The sequence below is a fragment of the Schistocerca gregaria genome, chromosome 2 (assembly GCF_023897955.1).
Source record: "Schistocerca gregaria isolate iqSchGreg1 chromosome 2, iqSchGreg1.2, whole genome shotgun sequence".
NCBI lineage: Eukaryota > Metazoa > Arthropoda > Insecta > Orthoptera > Acrididae > Schistocerca > Schistocerca gregaria.
Genome location: NC_064921.1, coordinates 37967949 through 37979541, shown reverse-complemented (window position 1 = coordinate 37979541; position 11593 = coordinate 37967949). Strand labels below are relative to the sequence as shown.

At 44.1% G+C, this 11593-nt stretch overlaps 1 protein-coding gene across 1 annotated transcript in view; it reads right to left on the bottom strand.

Moving 5' to 3' along the window:
• Positions 1 to 358: 358 nt before the first annotated feature.
• LOC126336276 (ragulator complex protein LAMTOR2) overlaps positions 359 to 11593 on the bottom strand; it is a 49416-nt gene continuing 38181 nt past the window's right edge. The window contains exon 3 of the mRNA XM_049999781.1: positions 359 to 759. Within this exon, the coding sequence (XP_049855738.1) occupies positions 613 to 759 (147 nt within the window). The 3' untranslated portion in view covers positions 359 to 612. The remainder of the gene's footprint in view (positions 760 to 11593) is intronic.

The window sequence follows — 11593 nt, the reverse complement described above, 5'->3', positions numbered from 1 at the left end:
ACATCACCCTTGTATAGACCCTCTATATACTCCTTCCACCTTTCTGCTTTCCCTTCTTTGCTTAGAACTGGGTTTCCATCTGAGCTCTTGATGTTCATACAAGTGGTTCTCTTCTCTCCAAAGGTCTCTTTAATTTTCCTGTAGGCAGTATCTATCTTACCCCTAGTGAGATAAGCCTCTACATCCTTACATTTGTCCTCTAGCCATCCCTGCTTAGCCATTTTGCACTTCCTGTCAATCTCATTTTTGAGACATCTGTATTCCTTTTTGCCTGCTTCGTTTACTGCATTTTTATATTTTCTCCTTTCATCAATTAAAGGGGATGTCCAATTGTAAATTATTAATTAAATATTTGTGGTACGATTATACTTCAAATGTATTTGCTCAAAGGTAGAACACAAGAATATCGATCTGCAATGTCAGTAGCAACAAATTTGTGTAGCACTAACAATTATAAAAACCATACAAGTATTAAAACAAATTTGCTGTAGCAACTGATGACTTAAGTGTGAACTGTAACATTATGAGATCACTTTGTATTTTAATTATATAAAATTACAGTGTAAATAAATAAGCATTAATTAGCTGTAACAAAGTTGAAATCCATTTTATTTATGATGTTGCAACTTGTTTCAGTGGTCCATCCAAGTACTTTGCAAGTGCCTGCGCTTTTTCTTTTAGAAGCCCAAATCCAACACCTTCTTTTGCATACAGACAGAGGAGCAGATTAGCAACCTGTGTCACTGCCACTTTTCCTTCCTGTGGAAAAAAAAAAAAAAAATAAATAAATGCATGCCATACTGTAGAAGTATTATTATAAATTTGCAACCGGTTTTAAGCTAATAAAGGAGTGAAGTGAAATCTGGGACTAGGTTTTGTACAGCTAAATATAAAGGTTATCAAATGAGGCCAAAATTTTACTAAGCAACCTGTACATATGAAGATCTCGTTTTTGTTCCACAACTGTTTTTTGCTTCAAAAGATGGTACTGGTGTCTTAACTAGAACAAGGTGCCATTTGTATGAGAATGGAAGTGTAGACCCAGTAAATGACACTGTTTCGGTTTAAAAAATACACAGGGTAATTATGAAGCCCACGAATAATTCATTTTTTAAAAATCAAAATCAGTAGATCACTAAATATAAGGTAACAAATGGTATAGAATGTGAAAGAAAAACCAAAGTTTTTTTAGTCTGGTGTTCGCAAGTTAATTTGGAAAACACTGAAAAGCACAGCACCACTGGCAGTTGGTGGTGGATCAGACACAAAAAGCATTTTGTATGCTAGAATTTGCCCATTGTCAATCAGTGTACAAATAGCTTCCCATGGCAAGTCTCAAAAGACATCGCTGGCTAACACTAGCACAGCGACGTGGTACAGAAGGTAGGAGGAGTCTGCTGCGAAGCCCCACAAGGTCTACTTGTCAAGCTAATGCAACACTGAACATCCCATAGCCAACTACATGCAAAATCCTTCGTAAGTGATTAACAGTGAACCTGTACAGATTGCATCTCTTCCAAGTTATAAGCCACGGCACCCAATAATGCCATCAGTAGCTTTGCTGTGACATGTAGAACCAGCTCAAAAATGACCTTGCAGAATAATTAATCTTCAGTCATGCACTCACTTTTTTGGGGGGAAGGGTGAACTGACGAAGTGCATATGAGAGACAGGGAATCCACACACAACAGTCCAACAGGTTTGGGATTCTGAGGAGGTTAAAGTATTCTGAGCCATGTCAAACAAGACAGTATACAGACCCTACCTTTTCACTCAGAGAACCGTCAAGATAGGCGATACGCCCATTTGTACCACAACTTTAAGCAAATAGTAAGGATTTCATCTACCTGAGTGTTCACGCAGGTGGGGAGGGGAGGGGGGGAGGGAGAGAGAGAGAGAGAGAGAGAGAGAGAGAGAGAGAGAGAGAGAGAGAGAGAGAGAGAGAGAGAGAGAGAGAGAGAGAGAGAGAGAGAGAGAGAGGGGGGGATAAAAACATACATTTTCCTGGGTGAAAATACACATTTTCTGTGTTAAATAACAGTATGCTTTTCCTTGGAACTGTAAAACTTATCAATCCTCCAAATGGTAAATGTTTTGTATATTGGCACCTTGGGGAGGGGCAAGAGGAAGGTTTTGGAAAGATCTTTCGATGCACAGCAACATATATGCTGCGCACTTTGCTATTACAAAAATATAAATACTAATTCCACCAAACACAGCATGTTAGTTTCAGAAGCACTGAAATTGAGATTGAGATGCACTTTTATTAGCCAATCATCACTCCCATCATGTAATCTCACCAGCCAAATTCAGAATATAGGACACACCATGTCAGCCAAGAGCAACATCACTGTTTAACAGTGTGAACACACAAATAGGAAAAGTTTGTGGTTTAAATTATTATAAATATAGCACAGCTACAAGGAGCTACACTATCACATGTAATAGTGTGTCTTCTTTGCATGTGTTACCCTTTAAGACATAAAACGCAAGTGTCCCAGTAAAATTTTAAATAACAACATACATGTCTGGCCTTGTGGGCCCGAAATTTTTCTAAGTGGTTAAGTCCTGAAATTGTTAAGAGTCAAAGGAAGAAATTCATCACACATTCTCACATGTTACATAATTCACCTTGCATAAAAGGAAAATGCAGTTTGCAATAATTTCCCATGAAGTGGGTTCATTCGAGCAGTTGCAAGAGAGCACTAGAAATCAAGCATTACTGCACATGTGCTGATATAATGACAAAGAATGCCCCTGCTTTGTGTTTGCTCTGTTCATACATCTTACATCGCATTTCTGTTTGAAATTCCATCTGTAGTCCCCACTACGTGACCATGTACAGCACTGCGGCATGTTGTTCGGAGTGGACATATAGGGTTATTGTACTTAGGGCAATTGTTTTACAATATCCTTCCCATATAAGGAATGCAAAATTAGAAATCCGTCCTTGGCACAATATTTATTTTGAAACTAGACTTTACAACTCAAAGCACCCTAATACTTTGTTATGTGGTGACTTTAACATAATTTGTTTCTCGTTTGCGTTCTGCAATACAATTTACAATCGAGTTTATAATCACACAGCATTGCAAAAAGCTAGCAGGAAAAAAAAAGAACTCTTTTGTATACACCAGAACTAAGAACAATAAGCTTTTCATGAATTTTTCAAACTATGTAAAAAAGCTAACAATGTTATTTGTGAAGCCAAGAAATTTTATAACTGGCAGTTATATATTTACTCCTGGAATAGAATAGGAAATCCTGTGGTGAGTTACTATGATAAAACATGGAGTGTTGCAAGTCAATAATTTACTGAAGAATGGTGTTCTGCAAATTTAAGATGCAAACAACACTAATTAAGAAATAACTACAAGCCTAGAGGAGATATAGGACAAGTGTTTAAACATATTGTAGCTGCTCACTACTCTCCGTCGTGTCTAACCCAAAAAAACCACATCTTTATTACTACTCTGATAAACACTAAGCTATGACAACCAGTGAATCACAAAGAATAAAGTCACCATAGTAGGCCCCCCTTTTCCAATGTGGGGCATGCAGATACCATTGTATGATGATTGTCTGGAGACTGGTTGCTGTTGCTGCTTCTCTTTCGACCATAAAAATCTTCTGAAACCCTGGTGCGCCTGAAACTCTGGACATGTATGATAAAGGCGGTGTCCAGCTTGGCAGAACACTTCTCTACACTGTCCTGTTGTTTATCGAGATGTCTCTCACAAGGTATCACAGCAGGAGCCCACGGTTTTTCTTTTTTGCAGTTCCTGTGGCTGTGAGGGATTGGCTGCAGAGGCGTCTTGAGTGTAGGGACGCCGAGGTACGACTGTTCTTCCTGCCCACATTCTATATTCCGCCTGGACTGCGTACTCAACTGGCTGCTTGTTCTCTTTATTCTCACATGCCTGTGAACAACTTTTCCTCTCATTTGTAAAGCCTGCTGCATAGTCAAGTGTTTATGTCTGTCCACATTGGTTGATTGTGGTTCTGAGTGTTTTAGGCTGCACTGTGTCCTCCTCCTCCTCCTCCTCCTCTGCCATATACACTAGTTTTCGTGTCACTATATGGATTGTTGTGGCCCTGCCTTCTTGCTCTATAACAAAAGTATGTGTTTTACACTTCACAACTCGGTATGTTCCCACACATGTCTGGCACAACGGTGGTTTGACTGTATTTACTCATAACCGCACATGTGAACACTGATGAATATCTTTACGACTAAATACAGGTATTGTAGCATGATGCAGAGGAGCCTGCGGATCAAGTTTTTGCACTGAACACCATAATTTTTGTAAAGCCCTTGCAGCACGCTAGCTGAGGGTATCATTGTATTTTGTTTCTCTATTAAATTGGCAGGAATACGAATCTGCTGACCAACAATCGATTAACTCTGTGCTAGGCTGATGTCTGTTTTAACAGCTGTTCGTAACCCAAGCAGCACTATCGCCAAGGCTTTGGTCCCTGTCTCAGTGACACACGAGTGCAGCTTTAAAAGTTCTATGGAGACTTACTACCATGTCACTGCTGGTAGGATGATAGCTTGTAGTTCCACAAATGGGAAATTCCACAGTCTCTTAAGCTCTGAAAAAAGTTAATGCTTAACTGACATCCCTGGCAGGTTGCCACCGTGGTTGGCCACTGTCTCTGCTGATATGTTCATTTCTAGTCCACATGTAGAGTGGTTAATTGTTAACTAGGTACCTATATCATTTCCACAAGGTTAATGATTCTGCGATGTCTAAATGTATATGGATAAATCTTTTTGCTGAAGTACTGATGCTACCAATGGGTGCAAATGCATACCGTCCAACCTTACATTGTTGACACCATAAACATTCTCTTGCCAGTTGTCAACAATCATTATCGGCGTTTGGTAAAGTAAAACGCTGAGTAACTGCACATGCCAATGGGTGGATTCCTCGATGTGAAAGGCCGTGAACTGTGTGAAATATGATCTGAAGGTATTGTTCAGGAATGTAGGGGCTAATCTGACTGCATGCTGTGTCACTTTACAATGTTGCCTGCATGGCAGGTATGTAAATTTCTTTTGATTCATAACTCGAATTTTTGTCTTCCTTTAATCTCTGCAGTTCTTCAACACAACGTGGCAATGCAACAGCTAGCCATGAAATTACTTGAATCACTGTACATGTTCTTGACAGACAGTCCACCACAATGTTGTCATAACCATTGATGTGACTTCAGTTCATTGGTTACGTTGTCCTATGAATTACAAATGTCTGAAGCAACATGGGGAACACTCTTGATGGATCTTCTCAAAGGCGTTGACTACTGGGCAGTGGTCTGTACAAATAGAGGTTTTTTCTCTAAATCTGTACGGAAATTTTATCACTTTTACATTGCCAATAACGCAATATCAATAGCTGACCACAAAGTCTGAGGTGGCTTGAGCTTGCCTGAAAGGAATGCCAATGGCTGATATATCCCTGCTAACTACTGCTGCATTGCTCACCTATGGAGATCTGGCTTGCATCAACCATTAGAGTCAGCCTTGCACTATGACTTTGACGACAACAGAGTAGCTGACACCAATGAATCATCGAGTTTAGAGAAAGCTCCTGTCATCTGCTGTGACCAACAGCACCTGATGTTTACCATTTTGTACGTTTCCCTGCTAACACTGCATTAACGGGCTCTTCAATCTCAGCAACATTTGGTAAGTGACATCTAAAAATTTATCAATCCCAAGAGATGATTCAGCTCTTTGTATGTTTCTGGTTGAGGCATATTTACTGTTGCTTGTATACGTTCTGGAAGGATTCTTGTATATTCTGCTGTTACCGCGTACCCAGGAATTTGATCTTGCTTTATCCTAATGTACATTTGTCAGAGTTTAAAAGGACATCAAATTTCTGTAAACGACTGAACAATTGTTGTAAAGATCTCTTGTGTTCTTCCTCGTCTCGTGAAAACATTAAAATATCATCGATATAGGTGAAAAAGTTTAATCCACGTAAGACCTCATCTATGAATTGCAACTTTTTATCAGAAATAAGGCACAAGAAACAGGGCAGTGCTACAAAATCAAGGAGCTGGTCGCCTAAATTAAGTTCTGAATCGGGGTGTACTGCGGGTCAAGAACAAAATTGCATAACCTGCATTTTAGAGAGAGAAAACGAAGTCGTGGGAGAAGGCCAATGCAGAGGCCAGTCGGATGGCACCTTGGAGCCAGCACTCAGCATATGTAAGCGAGTGGGAACTGCACCAGATGCAAAAATTGTCAAGGTACAACACTGGGCTAATGACAGGCCCACACAGTTAAAAGCCCATTGATGGCTATGAGGAAGAGTTTGACGGGTAACAGAGAATCCTGTGGGATACCGTTCTCCTGAAGCCTATGGGCACTGGGTGCAGTGCCAACAAAAACCCAGACGAGCCATTGAGATAAAAACTTGGGGAAAAGTCTGAAGGGAGCTACAGAAGGCCTAGTCACGGAAGGTAACTAAAATTTACTGGTCCTTCCCGGAAACCACTCTGATACGGGGACAAAAGGCCCCAAGATTTGAGTACCCACATAAGCTGAAGCTAGCCATCCTCTTGAGCGATTTACAAAGTACATTTGTCCGGCTAATCAGGCAGTAGCTGTTGAGAGACATTGGGTTCTTCCCGGGCTTAAGGAAGGAGATAACAATACTGTCGTCATTCTGATGCGGAGAACATCCAAGTGTCAGAGCTTCTGGTTGTGGATGTTATGCGGCCCTGTGGCCATGTCACATGAAGGGGTAAGAGCCTGCAAGAATGCCCATTTTGTGACAGGTTCATTACAGGGTTCAGCACGGTGCGGCGTGAAACAGAGAGGGGTCTGTTCAACTCTGCGTTTCTGCCAGAGAAAGGCAGGAGGTTAGGAAGGGCACTCCAGGGCTGTCACAAAGTGTATTGCGAGGTGTTCTGCCAGGACCAATGGATCAGTGCACAGACCATCTTGGAGGTTAAGACCCCGGACAGCTGACTGATGCTATAGCCCCAGAGAGGAAACATAGTGCTCCCAGCATTCATTTTTACTCCGCTTAAAAAGGTAACAAGGCTTAGCACCGAGACACTTGAAAGTGAGGAGGCTGGTCTATGAAGGACGTAATTTAAATCACTGCAGTGACCGTCAGCAGTCCTGGGCAGTGACTGCTACATCCTCGGTCTACCACAGTACCGATCATGCTGCTGCAGTGCCAGCAGCATGATTAACAGCAGCACAGACATCTCGCACAACCACGTCAATGCAGTTCGAGAGGGATGTGTCGAAGTGCACAGCAGACATATATAAAAGCCAATTAGCTCTGCGGAATGCCCAACATGGGGGCCTGTCTGCCTGGCAGCAGCAGGGAAATGATAGAATCACTGTAAAGTGGGCACTGTCACAAAGATCATCGCAGTATTACCAATATGGGGAAGCCACGAGAGCAGGGGAGGTGAGTGTGGACCAACAGCCGTAAAGGTGCATTGAGCAGCACTAAAGTGGGTAGGGGAACCATCATTGAGGGGAGACAAATCAAAGCCTTTAATAAGCCTGTCAATAGGAGGCCCTACCTGTTGAAGTGGCACTCCCTCACAGTGGGTAGTGGGCATTTAAGTGCCCAAGGAGGAGACAGAAGGGGGATCCAGTCACTAATGACATCGGAAAAGGTTGTATTTCTAGCAGGTGACCATAGCATCCACTGCAATTCCACTGGACGATCGTGTGGCAAGAGTCCAAGTTAGACATAAAGACACCAAGAGGAGGTTGTGTCACTCGGTCAGTGCTTCAAGGGGGACTTGTCTTCAGACTTAAGTTTCTCCTTCTCTTTCCTAGGTGGAGGAGGGCAGCACACAGGAGGGAGTGCAGGCGTCTGTAAGATCTGGAACCAAAAGAGACCGGGCTACCTCGGGGCGCACAGATTGTGCGTTTCGTGGCCAAGTTGTGGTAGGAGGCTTCTAGTCAGAGATACTGGAGAGAGGGGTCCTGTTGGGGACACCCATCTCCGGCACTTGCCGAAGAATGAAGAAGGGGGACTACTTCACCGGGTGGGGAGGGGGAAATTATTTAATGGAGTAACAGTTGAGGAATGTGACACTGGGTGGTATCTCTCTCTTATTTTTGGTGAGCCTCAGTATAAGACAGGTGATACAATGACTTGTACTCTTGCAGTTAATTTCTCTCTTGTAAGTTGGGCAATCCAGTGAGCGAGGGGAGTAGCGGTCATGACAATTGACACACACATGTGGCAGAACACAGGGGCTTCCCTCACGGACCGGTTGTCCACAGTCACCACACCGAAGGTCCGCCGTACAGCTGGAAGACGTATTTCCAAAATGTATGCACAGAGCACCTCCTGGGTGGTAGTACGTATGGCTTCATGTCACATCTGTAGCACATAACCTTGACCTCCTCTGGGAGGGTATTCCCCTCAAAAGTCGGAATGAAGGTGCTGGTATCAGTGTAGCTGTCTTTGTGACCCTTCTGCATTGCTCCAGATTAGCCCGGAGTTAATCAGATTGCAGGATATGTTCCTATATATATATATATATATATATATATATATATATATATATATATATATAAAACCAAACAAACAAACACCTGGACCGTATTCACAGATTGGTGAGGGATAATAGCCACAGGGACATTGCCGAGACGATTACAAGCACGAAAAGAAGCAGGTTAGGTGGCAGAAGCAGCTTTGATCAACAGGGAGGATTACCACATCTTACCGAGAGACTCCACTTCACCAAACTTATGCTCCATATTCTTCACAATAAACAATGGCTTTGTGGCAGTCAATGTCCTCATCTGTCCTAGTACAGATCAGGTAGCGGGGAAAGTATCACCCCAAGATGAAGAGCCTGGCCTTACTCCCGTGGCGTAGGCAGGGAAGAGAAGGCTGCCCGGGTCATACGCAGTAGCATTCAATGATTTTTCACCATTCAAAGAGACGGCTATTTGATTGTTGGTTGGTTTAGAGGTGGGAGAAGGGACCAAACTATGAGGTCATCGGTCCCTTGTTCCTAATAAAACAAGGCCACAAGTGTGAGAATAAAACGGATGAAATATAACACAAAACAGAAAAAAGGAAAAGCCACAAGAACGAACAGAAGGCAACGAACACTGAAAGGAACAAAAGAGGACAAGAAAACAACAGAGAGATGCTATAAACAGAAGAGAGTAAAACATGAAAGCAGAATACAGTGGCTGGTCAACCACGAGAATAAAAAGGGAAAGCCAGCCACTTGGCAATACATCAAAGCCACTACCCTAAAAGCACTAGGGTGCAGGACACAGAAGGACAAAGGACATGTGCTAAAACCTAGATAAAGTATAAAATCCACTCTCACGGATGAAACATAAAACTTAAGCTGCTGTAGAGGCATTGTTGCCCAATACCGAAGGGCAGGGTGCTGGGAAAGTTAAAAGTCTGCCGCAGAGTGGCTAAAAGTGTGAGCCGCAGCAACACTGAGGTGGCTCCTTTGCCGTAGTAAGTAACCACGCGTTAGCCATGTATGGTCAATGCGGGGATGGCAGCAGAAAACTGATTCCCTGTGAGAGGCCTGCACGGAAGACTTCCACACATTCATACTCTTCTTGATGACGCGCAGTTTGTTCGGTGTGCTGTTATGGCATTCCGTCTCACAAAGCCAGAAAACCCTGCAGTGTAAGAACGCCGGTCAGCTTCGGAGATGCCTATCTCCAGAAGCTGCTTCCGTGTTGCCTGTTTGGATAGCCTGTCGGCAAGTTGGTTGCCGGGGATTCCAACGTGCCCTGGGGTCTACACAAGCACCATGGAATGGCGGGACTGTTCCAGGGCATAGATGGACTCCTGAATATATGCTACCACAGGTTGATAGCTTGTAGGCTGCTCAATGAGTCAGTACACAGGAGAAATGACTCACCAGGGCATGAGCAGATGTAATCGAGAGCGTGAGATATGGCCGCCAGCACTGCAGTGAAAACACTGCAGCCAACTGGCAAAGAGTGTCGCTCCATGAACATATGCAAAGCCTACATGACCATCAGCCATTCAGCTATTGATGTAAACCACTTTAGAGCCCTGGAACACGTCAGGAATCGAAAGGAAGTGACAGCGGAGAGCGATGGGGTTAACTGTAGCCTTAGGGCCACGCAAAAGGTCCAGACGAAGCTGTGGCCGAGGCGTATACCATGGAGGCATATGTGAAAGGACCAGCAAGTAGAGATGGTAAAGGGAAGGACTCCAGTTCGGAGAGAAGGGACGGCACGCAAACCGCAATCTTTGGCCCCAATCTGGGCCGCTGATGTGCGAGGTGGACTGCCCCAGATGGGAAAAGGAGATGGTAATTCGGATGCTCAGGGGAATTATGAATGTGTGCTGCGTAACTGGCGAGCAGTTGCACACATCTCATTTGCAGTGGAGGGACACCGGCCTCCACCAGTACGCTGGTCACCAACTCGTCCTAAAACCTCCTGCTGCTAATCAATCCCCATAGTGGTGCACAGAATCGAATAAATGCAATTCTGAAGGCGCTGCTGAACCATAAACTACACTCCCATAGTTAATTCGGGATTGGTACAAGGGCTCTGCAGAGCTGCAGCAGTGTAGAGTGATCTGCAGCCCCATTGGTGTTGCTCGGGCAACAGAGGAAATTGAGGTGCTGCCAGCACTTCTGCTTAAGCTGACGCAGATGAGGGAGCCAAGTCAATTGAGCGTCGAAAACTAGTCCTAGGAATTGATATGTCTCCACTATAGTGAGTGGATCGTAATTAAGGTAATGTGCGGGTTCCGGATGAACAGTATGACGCCAACAGAAGTGCACGAGACAAGACTTTGTGGCTGAAAACTGGAAGCTGTGGGCTAGAGCCCATGACTGCACCTTGTGGACAGCTCCCTGGAGGCATCGCTCAGCAACAACAACACTGGAGCAGTAGTACGAAATGCAGAAGTCATTTGCATACAGAGAAGGTGAGACGGAGGGCCCGACAGCTGCTGCTAGACTGTTAATGGTCACTAAAAATAGAGAGACACACAAAATACAGAGCCCTGCAGGACTCCATTCTCGTGGATATGGATGAAACTATGGGAGTCACCAACTTGGACATGGAAAGTATGGAGTGACAGGATGTTTTGGATAAAAATCTGGAGTGGTCCCTGGAGACGCCACTCATACAATGTGGCAAGGATTGATGTCGCTAAAGTCGTGTAGTATGCTTTACGTACGTCAAAAGAGACAGCAATCAGGTGTTGCCATCTGGAAAAGGCTGTTCGGATGTCAGAAGCCACTCTGGCGGAAGCCACCCTGACAGAGCCAACAAGCCACGTGACCCCAGGACCCAACCCAACTGTGGACATACCATATGTTCCAGCAGCTTACAAAGAATGTTGGTGAGGCTGATGGACCGATAGCTATCCACATCATGTGGGTTTTTACCGGGTTTGAGCACCGGAATGATGGCGCTCTCTCGCAATTGCGATGGAACGACGCCATCGCACCAGATTTGGTTGAAGATGACGAGAAAATGTTGCTTGTAGTCAGATGAGAGATGTTTAATCATCTGGCTGTGGATGCAATCAGGCTCAGGATCTGCGTCGAGGCAATGTGCAAGGGCACTGAGGAG